Source organism: Balaenoptera borealis (assembly GCF_965194805.1).
Source record: "Balaenoptera borealis genome assembly, chromosome: 13".
Taxonomy (NCBI): domain Eukaryota; kingdom Metazoa; phylum Chordata; class Mammalia; order Artiodactyla; family Balaenopteridae; genus Balaenoptera; species Balaenoptera borealis.
In genome coordinates this window covers 27,815,164-27,832,138 of record NC_138870.1, presented here as the reverse complement: position 1 = coordinate 27,832,138, position 16,975 = coordinate 27,815,164, and the positions used below count along the sequence as shown (strand labels likewise).

At 35.7% G+C, this 16,975-nt stretch overlaps 1 protein-coding gene across 6 annotated transcripts in view; it reads right to left on the bottom strand.

Annotated features, from left to right (window-relative positions):
* Positions 1-663: 663 nt before the first annotated feature.
* The window catches only part of BICD1 (BICD cargo adaptor 1), a 220,707-nt gene continuing 204,395 nt past the window's right edge, over positions 664-16,975 (bottom strand). For 2 of the 6 annotated variants that reach the window (XM_082352133.1, XM_082352137.1), the window contains exon 8: positions 664-6,714. In XM_082352133.1, coding sequence (XP_082208259.1) covers positions 6,627-6,714 — 88 coding nt within the window. In that variant the 3' untranslated portion in view covers positions 664-6,626. Of the gene's footprint in view, positions 10,368-16,975 lie in introns of all 6 variants that reach the window. The other 4 variants (XM_082352131.1, XM_082352134.1, XM_082352132.1 and 1 more) reach the window with 4 other exon arrangements.

Here is a 16,975-nt window from a genome sequence, read left to right as displayed (position 1 = left end):
GGTAAGCAGGCAACTTTAGCTGGGACCGTTGCAGTGCCCATGGTGGGTTAATTCGATTCATTAAAACAAGGATTGCATTAGAGGTTTCAACTCCTTGGAACCTCACGTTAAGTCCATATTCTGACTCTCCCTGCCTCCAGAAATAAAGCCAGGTCAAAGCAGGTGGCTCCCAAAGCAGCCCATTTGCCACAGCACATATCTGAAGGGGGTTGCTAGTCAATTAACTTTCCTCAGGTTTGAGACTCTGATGTTTCTTCATATGAAAGAGGACAAAGCATTGTCTCCCAAAATAAAGCATACAAGCTTCATTCTTCTTTCATTAAAATACTGTTTCCTTTTTTTAAGAACAGGCATTTCCTTCATGTTGGTACATTTCTAATCTAATTCAGCTAAGCGTATCCTCCTGCCAAAACAACCTTTTAGAAAAGATTACAAGTAGGAGTGATGATAAATGGAGAAAATGGGCAAAGTTGACACACATTTCTTAATAAGATTGTGTAGAAATGCAAAGCGAAGCATTCAGTTTTTAGTTTGAATAAGCGTTCACTTCAAGTAAATATATAAATCATAGAAATTCATAACTTTTTCCTTTTTTTGTAAGTGCAAATCAACATAAAATACAGACACACTGCTCAAACTGATAAAATAGTACCATAGATGAAATGAATGAAAGATAACCAGTTTATTTACTGGAAAGAGTTATGCATTACACCATATGCAGTTGGTAACATAAACCAAGATAAAAGAATTGATGTATTGGCCTCAGTTATTTTCTTAGCACTGTGGTGTCTTTTCCAACCTTTGAGTGCATGATCAAATACAAATACAAGCACATATTTTATGGATTCTCCCATGAGACATTCACTTAGGATTGTCAACAAAAAAGTTTAAAAGGACAAGCAAAAATAAATTCATAAAATAATTTTTTGGATTTAAAATAAAGGCATTTGTCTTCAAGAACAAGTTTCCTATGAAATTTGGATTTAAAAAAATAATTAGCAACAAAGAGTTTCTTAGGTCAGTCTTTTAGTCAAGTTTTCATATGGTATTATCATTAGGTGGAAACACTTCACATCATTTAACACTAAAAGGCAAATAACAAAATTGCAATTAAATGTAGGAATAGCAGGATCATTACAACAATAATCATACAGTGTACAAATCAGGGTTGGCCACACATTACACAAGTGTTAATACTGGAAAGAAATACAATGCTAGAATTATGTATGGGTTCATCACATATGCATAATCATGCAAATAAAAACACTGAGTAGATTACAAAAATGTCATAAAATATTTTCAAAGAATTGTTTAATTGACTAACAGTCAAACCATTGAGCTAGAAACTTTGTGACAATAAAGTTAAAATCATTTACTTCCTCTAAGATTTGGTGCACAATCATATCTTTGAACTCAAACAACAAAATGATTCATTCTGTATCTCCATTATCACTGAATAATGATTTGTCAACAAAATGATGCCATTTCTTTTTATAGTTCTCTGATCTTTGTTTTAAAATGACTTTTTAAAAAGAAAAACAGTCACACTAGAAAGCATCAGATTTACTTCTCAGTGTTTTCATTAGAGAACCATAATAGAATAATTTTGAAAGAAAAAGAAGTTAAAATAAAAACGTGTTCTCAACCAATGTTCTATAGCAATTAAACTCCAATCACAGAAATAATCTGGCTCAGCAGTTTATCCAGGCTTCAGTTTAAATAGGGCAAATTTCAAATAACTCCAGAGGAAAGGGATGAAAATACACCAGGGATTAGAGCCATGCATTTCAATACGGAAAGGAGACCAAATATAGGAAAGAATCTCCTTACATTCCTAATGGAGAGATCACAAGAGAAATAAGACTTCTATAGTGTTCATATTATGAATATGGGAAAGCTTACATGATGTGAAATATCTCATGCAAACATTTTACACGGCATACTTTTATGCACTCACACCCTTACACTAAAGGCAGTTAATTGCTGCTCTTCTTCATAAGTAGAATATTATTTCTGGAAAATCCTTGATTAGGGAACATATCTTAATACTAAATATCTTTTTAAGTTATTCTTTGAGTAAGAAGGACAAAAGAGATGTCTAGATGAAATCTTTCAGATGTAAACATAATAGGATCAGGATACAAATGCAATGTATCAAGGACTGTGGCAGTTAACCTGTCATTTAAATAAAGATGAATTAAATTACAGATACAACTCATCTGGGGGCATTATTACAAACAATGGAAAAGGTCACTCGGGAGCTAGATTGGTCTTGTACATCCACAGGAAGTGATTTTAAAATAAAAATTGCTTGTCAATATCAGTACTGATCATGTTATCTATCACATCTTCAATTTAACAGCTTTTTGAAGAATTATATTCTATTTAATGAAAACATATTCTTGTAAATTTTTTGAAATCTTAAATATAAGGGCTATTTAAAATCACTCTGGTTTATAAACAAACAAAAAACATACAGGGTAAATTTTTTAAATTATGAACTTTATCCTAAGACTTCCTTTTGAATCTAGTCCTACTTTATATCTACAATATTAACACATTTGTGGCATCATGGGTTGAACCAGCACAGTTCCTTGGTGGAAATCCATCAGTTTCCCATGATGTGTCTTTCTGAGATACAGATTATGTCTTTTGGCTGATTGATTATAACAGTTACACATTAAATTTGCCATTCTTAACTCAGTAGAAAATATATTTCATTTCTTCCTTTTCATATTTTGTAATTTCCAATTGATAATTGTAAGGATTTTATTTAAAACAGAATATCAGGAAATGTCCACATTCATAGTTAATTAATTTGACTGGTGTTTCATGCTTGTTTGAAACAGAAAGACTATCTGTACAGGAAAATTTTTCAAAGCATGGAAAAAGCAAATATTGTAGATTGAAGATCCTTTTAAGAAAAGATAAAATTTGAGAGGCATTTGCCCCCCTGAGGGATTGCATACCTATTTCTGAAGTATTCCTGAGGACGTTTGTTTTTTTAGACTCTAACAATTGAGGCTTTTTATGGTAAAATTACTACATTCTGGACAACTTTAAAGATACTATGAAATATAGCTGGAAGGAAAAATAATACTGACAACCCTGTTTTGTTTTTTACCAAATATCTTGGAACAATTAAGATTGCTATCCTATTTTCAAGGGATAAAATATTTTATGACTAACCAGTATAACTTTAATGTATTTTTAAATAAAAGAACCATAGAATTATGGAATCCCAGAATTATAATACATTATCGTAATATTTCTTGCCACATAACTTAATCCTTACTAGAAAACCAGTAATATTTAATTCTTAAAAAACAAATCTTCCTTATGATTATCAATTTTGATGATTAATTTCCCACTGTTAAAAATCTCCTTCCAAGAGTTAATATAAATCCTTCAGACTGAAGACTTTGTTTTTTTCATTCTAGTCTTAGTAACGGTAGCCATAGCTGGTACCTATCCTTTGTTAACTTTTCTTGATGATCACTATTGTACCTCTTCTTCCCTAGGCTAAAGTATAATCTTTATAAATAGATCTTTTCTTAATTATTTAATAACTTTCTATTTTCACCAAGTTCTCCAAATTCCTCTTATTGAGACAGAATTGGATATGAAAAAGGGATATGATGAATCATGAGTTGATTGGAAAGATTAATTCTGGGTCCTGTATGCCCCTGTGCACCCAGACCAAAGGCAATTTATTGCTCCTTTTTATTTTAAATATTTTATTTTTTTAACTAAGAAAAATCCTCAGTAGTAAAGCATTTCTGCATCCTATTCTTTTCAGTATGGTAATTGTGCTTACTTTTTAAAGTCTTGCTAGTTATCTTTAATCTTTGCCCACTGTGTTTGCAATAATTAGCGAGTATTGTCATTATACTTCTATAGTTGGTTTTTCTTCCCCAAGGCTGTCTTCAACTAGTCTTATTGAGGTTTATTCTTTTTTATTTTCACTATTTCTTCAGTTTTCCAGTTTCCTTTTAAATCCTGATGTTTCTTTACAGGTACTGATTTTTATCAATGCTACACCTATTTGTCCATTTTAAATGCCTATAAATAAATATAGATATGGCTCAGTTTAAACTATACTAAGTGAAGCCACAGTATAAATACATGGAACTCTCTCTTACTGCTTAGGGACTACAATCTAGTTTTGTGCTGAAAATTAGAAATTTATTTCCAAGTTTCTATATCTTTTTGGCAAAGTTTGCTAAAATTAACATTTTTATAGAATTACTATTTCAAAACAAGCATTTCCCACTCTGTTAATATAATGAACTGAAATAAAACTAATACATAATAACTTAATGATAAACTTTTTATTGGAAGAAATAAGTGTTTTGTCTATGACCCAGCTTTTCAGCTGGTCACAAATACAGCGCAAGAGAGCACAAATGCCCTATAGTTACACACAGACAATACTCACTGCTGAATTCCCTGCACCACCAATGAAAATGATGAGGCAATATAGGAAAATGTTCTGAGGTACTTTTTAAAAAGGCATATTTTCCCTCAGGCACAGTTTTTATTAAAAGTCAACTTAGCAGCTATGCCACTTCTCAGGTCCAAACACATGATGCTTGAAAAAGAAAAAGCAGGGATGGGGGTGGGGGAGCTTCCTTTAACTGGACTCTAATAAAATCCACACAGTCTCACTAAGACTGGTACCAGGCAGATACAACACCGATAAAATAAAGAAAATGTTTAGGAATAGCAAGGCAATGCAAGTGGAAAGAGCAGAAGGTTAGGTTGCCATGATCAGGGGTTTATGAAGATTTGTTTTGTTTCTTTTTCCGTATTTTAACCTGAATCCCTATTTTGGTGAAGACTTCCAACTACTGCAAGTTGCATAATAAATGACGCTGTTGAAAATAGCACTCATATGAGGAATTCAAAATCCCTTGGTTGTTTTGGTAACAGTGACCACTACTTAATAGGTGTACGACTGATGAGAGCTCCTGCTCTGTGCTTTATGACTTACCCACTGGCTACCACCTTTGATGGGCCACTTCCACTAAGTAAGCTGAGTGGCTCCTACTGGATCGCCATTGTTAGAGCCCTGCATTGTTAACTACCTTCTGAGTTAACAGTGAGGATTGTTTTTGTTTTAAAGAGAAGTTACAGATATCATTACATGAAAAGGTCAAACCGGTATGGTTTTAAACAAGTTAAGGCTACCTGACTAGACAAGGAATGAGGGATAGGAGCAGGTGTGTGGGCAGCACTTGATATAAGGAGCCCAAGAGTGTTAGACCTTTCAGCTCAATTAGCTGTTTTCCTTGTTTGTCAGATTATGTGCAAAATAAATTTTGCTGTGAAAATCCACTGCCTTAAATTAAGTCATAAAAGTTACTCAGCAGAATCTGTAAATTAACTAGGAACATGTATTATCTCAATATAACATAATGATTGTAGGCACCTGAGTGTTTGTCAAAAGTAGACAGTGAGCTAAGGTTTATTACCTGTTGTTTTTTTTGGCAAGGAAGATGCATTATGAAAAAAACCTAACAACAACAAAACATACAATTTTAATCAAAATTTGAACACTTTCTGGGTAAATTAATTAACCAAAGGCTAACTTACATCTACATATGCATATATTTTCCCATTTATACTTGATATCTTGTAACAAGAAATACTCATAGTAGACCCTGAATTGGGGAGAAGTAAAAAAAATTCTGGTCATTAAATAAACACACCATTTTTTTCCCTTCACGTTATTTAGCCTTCTTTAACATTATCACACACACATATACACACACAAAGGAGCAGCACCAGTGCATCTACTTGTCTGCAATTTAAAAAAACTTAAAGATGCCATCAAAAGTTGAGTAAGTCAATGAACCATAACATAGTGTCTTTTTAAGATTTACTTAATAATGTCCAGTGAAGAATTCTAGTTAAAAAAAAAAACAAAAAAACAAAAAAAACCAGCAGACAATGAGCTACTGATTAGAAAGTAAGTGCATAAACAATATCAGTGTAGCAGCAAAATACAGTTATTGTTAACATTCCGATGCACCTCATTTATCATTTTGTGCAAGAAAAATGACCACAGTCTGGCCAATTCCAGATTTCAGACTAAATTAAAATCATACTTAATTGAGTAAATTATGTGTATTTTAAAATAAATGAAGTTCACCTCTCATAGAAATGATTTTTATAGACGTAAATCATGTGGCAAGTAAAGTACAAAGTAAATATCAATGACCAAAAAATTAGAATCAACTTCTATAGCTGAATTTGAAGTGTAAGGAAAGATGATTTTACAATATATGTATTTTACATTGTCTGAGGTCTCTCTTAAGCTATCGAGGTAAAGCCAGCCATCTGAGATACATATTTCCTGTTTTGTTTATTTTGATTTAACTGAACTGTAGCCATTTGATTGCAGAAGTTTATCTGTGACTTAGAGAAACCATAAAGTGTTTTATCACACCAGAGTCTGTGCTTTGTGTTATTCTTCCCAACTTCCTCTCATCTTCCAAAATGATGGCCATTAATTCAATCAAACATCTAACCACCGAGAAGAAAACACCCGCTGGATCTTGGGCAGTATCCTGTGTGTGGCTACAAAACGTTCACCCCAGGTATTCGTCCACGGGAGATGAAGACTAGGGGTAAGGAGGCTTGGAGAGACAGTGGAGAGGGGCGCACTGCGAGCTGGAATGTGGCTGCTCATCGGGCAGAGCTATGTCAGGACTGCAAATGAGAAACAAGCATGTCAGCCAGAAATGCATTTACAAGGGGCTAGACACAGTTGTAAGGGTTCAACAGACACATTCTTTTCACAGGGCTTTTGCACAGAAAATGGCTTAAATCTAAAGCATGCCAAGACAACTGCAGATTTTCAAAAAAAATGCCCCCAAGAAGAAAAATGAAATGCACTGGGGAAATAGTATGTGAACGCCTCCCCAGCAATCACTCTTTTCAATTTCTTCATGCAGTCTCATTCCCCTAGGTCTCTGGGTTAGTTGCAAGATTTCTTTAGATCAGTTCTTTTCGAACTTTAATGACTGCATAGCAATCACAGGGAGTGATTCTGATTCAATAGGTCTGGGGTGGGACCTGAGAATCTGCATTTCAAAGAAGTTCCTGGGGACACGGACATGCTGCACCAAGGCTTTAGAGGATTCTACAGTTCTCTGGTAGATTCAATAGGAGAACTAATTTGCCTGTGGAAGTCTGATCTGCTCTAAGGGTTCCCCCTACCTGCTTTAGCTTGGTAGTGTAAATATGACAGAAGAGCAAGTATATAATGCAGACTTCCAAAATGACCACTTCCGAGGGCCTCCAGTTTAAATGAACACAGAGATGCTCTGGCTCATCAACATCTTGCTGAGAAGTATTGGAGAATAAGGACGTAAAATCATTGAATTTCCTCAAGTAATGCTACAAAACAGATTTGGGTTCAGACTTCTTAAAATGTGACTAATAGGGGGAAAATCACACTATGGGGATTTTTTTTTTAATTGAAAAAGATTGGCATTTTTCTAAAACTCTGCTTTTTTCCTTTATACTTTGAAACTCAGTACCATAGAATAATTTCTGCCCAGAGTGTTATGTGAGAAAGCTATTCAAGGTTTATTATTGTTATTTATTAATTTAATCATAATTTTAAAAAAACCTAACACTATTATTCAAGTCATTAAAAATGAGCATTAAACAATTTTTATCTTTGGTATATTATGTATATCTCTTGAGTTTTAATACAGAATCATAATTATGTACAATACTGCTCTGCTTGGGGTCACCCTTACTTCCCAAACTCTTTGAACTGCTATAAATTTAGTTTAAATGGAGATATGCTCTTCTGCACTAGTTAGGACAACCAGTGATAAAAATGACTTTTCCTATCTATTTTAAAATGTGGTAGGTAAACATGGGAGAGCTAAAGGTTCAACACAAGGACTAAGAAAATACTGCATGGCAGGATTCTTCCTCCACCCTCCAGAAAGAGTCAGATGGCCCGGGGAATAGAGCAGCAGATAGACTTTCCCACAGACCTAACGGAGTTTCTTTCCATTAAATCTGCATGATTTAGAATTTCTTTTTAGGGGACTAAACATGTTATTCAGCATAAGTTACGGCAAGTAGCACAGGGTGGTCACATCGTACAAGAGGCGTAAGTGTTTGAAGACCCATGGAGTTCAATACTCTTCTTGATAAAGGAAGGCAAGCATTTCTGTTTGACCAGCTGAAGTGTGTAGTAACGGCTTAAACATGGGTTATAGCTCGGCCCAACACATTGTGTCGTTTCATGATAATTAAAATTTTTTTTATTATTTAAGATTTCTTAAAGTGATAGATTATAAATATTTCATATTATAGTGTTACTATTTTTAATTTGCATAAAATACAATTGCACTGTGTATATTATGTGACAGAAGCATATTTTTGGTTTACAGATTGAGGAATCACTTCTTGAATGTAAATACTATATTTGATAAGTTCTAGTCAAATAATTTAATCATAATAATCATAATCATTTAATCATAATAAGTTCTAATAATTTAGTCAAACTGGTTCTCAAAAAAAAAAAAGCAAGGTGAAATAAATTAAACTTAAAAAGATTCCTCATTAGCCTTTCCATTTCTTATGTAATTGAAACACTTAATACAGTAGCCTTCTCTACTCTTTGCCCAAGCAAATTAGAGAGGTTATGAGAGACAGCAGATTTCTGTCTTAAGGAATGGTTAGGTACTAAGAACGGTTAGTGGTAGTAACAGCTATTGAGAGCACACTGTGGCCCAGCCCTGTGTCTTGCTGAATCCTCCCAGTAGCCATTCTCTTTCTCACTTTACAAGTAAGGAAACGAAATCTCAGCCAGCGAAAGCAACTTTCCAAGATTACGCAGTTAGTAGGGGTCAGAGGCGCGATTCAAAGCCAGTAATGTGACTCAAGAGCTCATTCACTCCCTGAAATTGTTGGGCGCCTGGCACTGCCCCAGGCCCTGGGTGGGGTGGGGGCACTTTGTGGAGAACAGACTGTAGGTTAAGAGCCCACGTTCTTCTGCATTACACACGTAGAATCCCACTGAAATGGGTTTGAACATTTATAATTATATTCAGTTAGTTAATGACTGAAATTACTAATGGCATTTGTATGTTAATGAAGAACTTTCCTGAAGTAAAAACCTGTTGCTGGAAGTGATGGGAACAGCAGGCTGAGACATCAGTTGGAAGACACTGGCTTGGGGCCTATTTAATCACATAACTTCTCCTGCTCACTTGATGTCCCACTTAAATAGCTGGCTGCACAACTACCTCAGAGACCAAGTCATCACTGGGGCTTTGGCTGCTGCTGTGTTTCCAGGGAGCACTTGTGGCTCCCCAGCTCTCAGCTCTAACCCATGACCACATGCAGCCTGCTACTGACATCTACTCCTCAGACATACATGGAAGTATGTCTGGGCCTGCCCTTACTCAACAGAAGCCTTGCCCTGGGAGAAGAGCAACAGTTATATTAAAACAAGGAGAGAACAACAAGCAGGCTATAACAGCCACAACCAGACTATAAAAACTAGACACCATCAGAGGCCAAATAACTGGAGATGAAGGATTTCAAGAAAATGATTAGGTACTGATGGCGTGCTCTGATGATGTGTGGAAGTTCGCCCGTGGAATTTACCATAAAAGTAAGTTCATAATGGATTTGCAAAGCTTTCATTGGAAAAGAAATTGTTTAGCAAACTCTCCAGTTTAGCATCCAGGGAGTATGTAGACCTGCCTTTAAAATTCTTCAGTTAATCTTACATAAAAGGCACTATCACTGCAAATATTCTTTTTTGAATGCCAATTACAAGGTTTTCTCCACCTTTCAATTTCAGTTTCATTGAGGGTACTGAGTGGACAGAAAAAAGAAACACTTTCATAAAGTTGTCTTGGAACAGACATCAGATATGCTTTATATCCTTCCTAATTGTTTGCCTGGGAAATATATTCTAAGGACAAAAGACAAGCAATTCCAGGTTTTATATTTTGGACGGTAATGAAACACTGGACTAACCAAGTATTTACCCACACAGGGGAGCTGAATGCCGCCTTAGGCTACTTGCCAGTGGCCAGTAAAATGAACTCTCCCTCTCTTGCATTTTCAGTGGCACCTGTGGACTTTAGGAGTCCAGTGTGTGTCTGTGTAGCCCATATTTGAAATAAAATGTGGCAAGTATAATTATGTATAGGCAGTCATAATGTGGGAAAGGAGAGCTTGCGGGTCTATGGAACTGATGTGCAACTGGGTGGGAAGAGTGAGGACATCTGAATTTACCTGAGAGTCGGGCAGTCTTGCCCCCCGGCTAGTTGTGAGCGCTGTGGCGGTACGGAGGCAGCAGGCTGCTGACAATCTATAAGAAACTGATAAATTAGACACGTATACGAAGAGACAACAGAGCAACGTGTTAGTAACAGTAACTTAAGCAGCTGCCTGAGAGATTTAGTGAGGAATGTGCATTCACACAGAAACATCTGGATTAAGCTTTTTTTTTTCCCCCCTGAATGATGCCAATAGAAAAGACAAGGCTTTTTTCTTAATTAAATACAGTATTTAAAAATTAGTGACACAAAATTAGTCCTGAGAGTTCTCAAGTACCTTAGGACATATGTGGCCATTCATATTTGGTATTTGGCTACATCTAAAAATAAAGGATCTATTAACATAATGAAAGATCTTCAAGTTCTGAACCTGAACATGATGGTAATTACTTGCTCAGCAGTTAGATTTGTTATTCCAAAATGGTATGCGTTGTCGGACACACCGGCATATTGTCAATCCCATAAGTACATTGAGAAAAGCATGCAATACAAACTTTTCCATGATTAATAGAGGATATTAGAGAAGGAAATCATCTTTACAGTTTTCTGAAAATAGGTTTTATTTATCAAAAGCAAGAATTGTTAAAAATCTTAGAATGTTTATTTTATATATATTAAATTGTCAGTAACTGGGACTGACAGAGAAAGCTAACCTGAATGGGAAATCTACTTTTATTTTTGTCATTTTAAAGTCATACAATATAGCTCACACTAGGTTGACAAAGCACTAGCTAGTAAAAGTTCAGGCTTTAGCTGATCAGTTAGTTATGTTACTCATCTACTCCAAGAAAGACCGTGTGCTGGGTGTTCTAAAATAATCAAAGAGCAGTCTGTTTACTGGTATCAGGCTGATGTACTAGGATCACCTGCGAAGTTAGTTAGAAATGCATATATTATATTTCTGCAAAAAAGATTTTGCAAAAAAGTTAAAATTAGAATTAAAAATTCAATTATTCTTAAATAATTGCAGCATTTCCTCTTGCTAACCGCTTAGACTATGTATTTGCTTAGCAAACCTCTTTCCCTATATGTTATATAGGTAATATTTAAGCCAAGTTATCACAAATTCTGGATTTAAAGTCGAATTAATGAGCCTCTACTGAAATTTACGTTCAAAGGCTTGAATCTAAGCATCACTTGTTCTAAAGCCAACATATTCTCTATTGTAACAAAACCTGCTTGTATAACTCCAGGATACCAAAATTCATGAAAATTGCTCATGCTTTTGTATAAGACATTGCAAACACACTAAAGTTGTCTGTGATGCAAAGTAGAATATAAGATAGGCTTGATTTAAGTTCATTCAAGAGAACATCACTGAAGACAGAGACCCTTTTATAAGGTGGTCTTTGTTGCAGAGTAACTTATTAATTATTGTTTTTTAATAGGAACAAGATCTGATTCGTTGAGTAGCTGGTGTTCAGATTATCATACTCAGTAAAAGTCTTTCAAATGTAAAAAATATTTCCATTTTTTTAGCTTTGGGGAATTCTTTCTATTTTTTCTTTAAGTCTTTGTTTTTCCATTTTGCAGCTTGATTAGCTCAATGATTCCCTTTCGTAGAAACTCAGGAGTCTTAAAGGATGAATTCCTTTATGCTCTTTTCACCTTTTTCAACAGCTGTGCTAAGGGATAATTTAGGAATTGTTGGACAAATTTAGACAACTATTTTGATGTGGCCACCAGACATGTTTAAGTTAACCAGATGTGTGCTGCCCTCTTCTGTTATATTTGAGTAAATGCAATGAATGCAAATGAATGTGAACACTTGGGAATCTGGCCTGTCTTTCCTATTGCCAGGAAGGTATAAATAAAGCTGTTCTATAGCAAAGTTTTGACCTCTGTGGAATGGCAAGCCCCAGAATTAGAGTAATTAGAGTTTTTAAATGGTCTAAATTCTTTTCCATCTCTCACATTAGATTTTATTTTTCTTTTTGTTAATGCAGTCACAGATTATTGTTCATTTGAAATATGCTTTGTGATGAAATTTAGAAAACAGGTGAGCAGGACCACAATGCACTCTCTTAATGAAGTGTTTAATATGTGGTGGATATTTCTTACATTGTAGTGAGTATCAGTTTTTTCCTCTTTAGAAGTTATATCACCTCTGGTTAATTATTATTTTACTTTGCATTTATTATTTATAAGTACTTAGCTAAGTGTTATCCTTAAATAATAAAAACAAATTCCATAGATAAGATGGTGAAAGAGTAAAAAAAAAGAAATTTGAAAAATAGCTAATCGCTCTGACTCAATTGTCTTCTAAATTCCTCTTCTGTGGTCAACAGTCTTCCAGTCATGGACTTGGCTAACCCATGTGTATTTAGCATGTACTTTGTAAAATGAAAGGGGTGGGTTGAGAGATTGAGAAAGTCCCTTCCAGCTATGAGATGCTGTGGGCTTTACATGATCTTACCTGTTCTTTGTAGGATCTACTCTGGCAGACTCATTCTTGAAGGAACTAGGCCTCATCTCATTGCTTTTGAGGGCATAAAAGATGAGAAGTATGTGACTTAAGGAGGAGGCATCTCAGAACACCAGAAGCCACTGCTGTCATCTGGGGCCACCAGAATTTGTTTCAACCATTCAGCAAGCAAGTTACTAAACTCCAATTATGTGTCTAAAACTGTGTTAGGTGGTAGAGATAAAAGGAAAACAGAAGACATGGTCCCTGGTCAATTGAGAAAGACAAGCATATTCAACAAACAAAGTGTCATGGCGATGATGATGGTGATGGTGATGATGATGAGATGTGGTGGTGGGAGCACTGAGCACTCATTCATTGCTTACCATGTGCCAGGCACTGTGCAGGCACTTACTATGCGTGCTCTCCTTTAACCTTGCTTTATTAATCCCAATTTGTGAATGAGGAAAGGGGGACCTAGGTTAAGTAACTTGCCAAAGCTCACTAAGAGGTGAGCTGGAATTTGAATCCAGGATTGTATGATCCAAGGGTTGAATTAGATTTTAAGACACTTCACTGCAATGCTTCCCATGATAGGGAAATGTAGGGATCTCAGAGCAGAAACAATTCACTAATCTAAGTAGTCAGGAAATGCTTCCTGGAGGTTGTGACATCTAGGTTGTACACCTAGAAAACAAATGAGCAAATAGGAAAAGAACTTCTTCGTAACTATAAACTCTTTATGGCCTCCACTAATAATAATAAAATATTTTATAAAATTAAAGTATTTACTTGAAATGCTCAGAACTGAATTAGATAACACTGTACATTTATATTATAAGGTCATAGGCCTGAGAAATGTAACGGAACTCAAGAGATTGTTAGTGCCTCAAGGGCAGAGGTGAATAAGGGATATTATTGTTTAACACATCTATATGTCCTGGTATACACAGGAACTTATTTGACATTCCTCCCTAAACAAAGGCCTCCAGTAGAAAGGAAGGTAGAAAAGGGGAGAAAGAAGAAAGGAAATTATTTGGTGAATCAACATGATGTAATTTCTCCTAGGAACTTCATATTAGTTTTAAGTCTCAGCAACACTCTGGAGTTGTTATTTGCACTATTCCTATCATGAGGAAAATAAGTATTTTTGATCTATGGGACTATATTAAAATCTCATGTATTCTGAGACTATTTTTTTCTTTGACATTTTTCATGACCTCTCCCACCAAAAACAAATACAGAACTTGGCATCACAGTACAGTCTCCGCAAACATTCATTGATTAAGTGAATACATGATCACCAGCTAAGAAGTGGCAGAGCAAAGATTTAAAGTTAAACTTTTCCAACACTAAGGCCTATTTTCTACTCACTACCCTGTTTGTCTCTCGAATTGACGCCAGCTACCTCTAGAAAATATCAGACACATATTGTCAAAGAAACATAAGAACTTCATCAGACAGTTGACCGTAATTTGAAGGCAACTAGTCACCTCAAAAACACAAAGCAAGATAAAAGGTGCAGGAATGGGGATAATATCCAGTTTCTATAAAGAGGTGGCTGAAATTAATGAATTTCATTGGCAGGAAGAGAAAGTCTTGTCATATGGTTTTCCCTCAGGCGTCTACTATTTTTAAACTTTTCGATGCAATTTAGAAAACTAACCCATTTTCTAAAAGTCAGTGCCTTAGTGACTCCATGGGCCCCCGGGTGACTGATTGGGATGGGAGGGAGATCCTCATGAGGGGGCAGCCGGGAACACGTCTATGTTTTTGGCTCCACACATGGCTCAGATGGCAGTGGAGGGAATTGATGAGGACAGTGTGCTGTTGCAGGGGTGGCTTCCTTGGTGCCCAGATGTTCCGAGGGGGGCAGAGCAGCAGCTCTTTGTGGCCAACAGTCTTCTACAGAATGACCTGCGCCCCAGCCCCTGGTTTTCCTGACTTGAGAACTCATGCATCCTAACCATTTCGTGATGTCTTATTTTCCATACCACATTTCCTTCCTTCATGACCATAAACTCCATCAAGTGCTTCACATTTTCCCATGAAAACGATTTCTGTCCCCCCGAGTTTTCCTCAGGCCAAATAATCCAAGTTCTTCCTCACAGGACATGATTTCAACCTCCCACACCCTCATCTTTGCTCTCTGACCATGCTCCAGTTTGTGTACAACCTTCTAAAAATGAGGTGCTCAGAGAGGAAACCATGAGTGATAAGATGTGACAGCTGGACAGGGGTGGCAGAGTCCTGCTCATCTGAGACATCCTGATTCTATTAAAAGAGCAGAAGCTTGTGTGGCATTTTCAGGCAGCCACATCACACTGCTATCTCATATGGGCTTACTTTGTTTAAAGACGGTGCTGTCAAGTCATGTTTCCTCCATCCTATACTTACGGTGTCTGGAATTTCAATGCAATATTTTATATACTTTTAACGTTATGTTAATCTCTAATATGTTTCACCTCTTCCTACCTGATGCATCTTTTAGATTCTATTCTGTCATCTACCATATTAACTTCCTCTTCCTTTTATTTTCTCTCTCAAGTCAGAAAATGTGATAATCATGACCTTGATTCTTCTCAACTCTAAGCAGGCCAAGGGTTGAAATAAATAAATATGTTTTAATGTAAGGAAACCCACTGGAAAAGGAATACAGAAGCACGAATTCTAACTGAAAATCTGTACTCGAATTTCAGCAGATTTTCTTTTTGGTAAAAATCATTTTAGAGTGAAGTTAAAGTAGTCAAATCAGTCTTGGAAAAAACCAAATTGACAATAGAATGTGAAATTTGAGTAATTACGTTAGTAGAAAATATACATTTTTATGTACTATGCACTGAGGTGGAGACAGAAAAATTGCATAACATTTTTTTGTTTCCCAACTCAGGAATTCTGAATATTTGTGGATAATAGCACAAAGGTGCTCTCCATAATAATTACTGACATACTTATGCACACACTCAGGTCTTAAGTGAGGGTTTTACACAATAATTCATGGGACTGGATAATGGGTACATCACAATTTCCTTCCACTTGCCAACGATGCTTCTGCAGCAATTTTTTTATGGTCTCTTTGCCTTCCTCATTATTCTCTATTCTCTCTCTTCTGTGCTCTTCAACTTTCCTCCATGTCAGCATAAGATTTATGTCCATCATCAGAGAGATCTTAATATTTAGATCCCTGCTCCACCAACCAGTAGCTGAGTGACATTGAAGAAGTGACTTCACCATTCTGAGTCTCAGCTTTTCTGTTAAGTGAGGACATTAAATATAAATCTTGCAGATCAGGTGAGAGGATGCTTGTGAAAGCATCCTCTTTCACATCCATGAACAGGAACTGGTCAGCGATAAGACATGAGTGCTAAAGGGAGGAGTCAAGATGACCTTGAGATTTTCAGCTTCAAGAAACAAAGTCCTTGCCATTAGCAACAATAAATTAAAAAGACCAAATAGACCATATAATAAGATCATTTCAACAAGTCTTTGCTCCTATTATTACGTTCATCTAAAATGCTTTTCTCTTCTCTTGGAGTATTCAGAACTAACAAGTTTCAGTCTTTACTCCTGACCACCCAAGAAGGAAGTGTCTGCTTCCCCTAAACTCGGTTAGCACTTATCTCATCTCCTTCAGCATTTCTTGTACACAGCTTTTGACCACTGCATCCCTTGCAGTGTATCTAAATTCCTCAGTCATGCTATGCAGTTGACAGCAGAGAGGACACTGCCTTATAATTCTTTGTTTCCCCACAGTAGCTTCCTTCAGAAATTTGCATGTGATACAAAAAAATCTGCTAATATACTGACTTTGCCTTCCCTAAAGGATCATTAGACTTGTTTATTAGTTACATTATTAATATCATTGTGTGATGGATCCACTTGAGGAAGAAAGAGTACAATTTAGACATTCCTGTCATCATAACAATATCTTCCTAACAAAAGGAATAAGAAAGAGAAAATACTCTCTGATAAAGATTTTAAAGCTAATTTAGTGATATCAGGTGATTGATTATTCTTCAATAATTTTAAGACTTTGATGTATAAATCTTGAAAATAGTTATAATTGCCATTATTTAAAATATGCCAAATAACATCAATGCTAAATTATTCCTCACTAAATCTACAAAATGACTAATAGTGTGTTAGTGAATTAACAGAAAAGTTAATGGAAAGAAGCATCAAAATACATTCTCCTCGCAGTAATAACTTGAACACTTAAGTAGTCCTATGGATGCCTATACACATA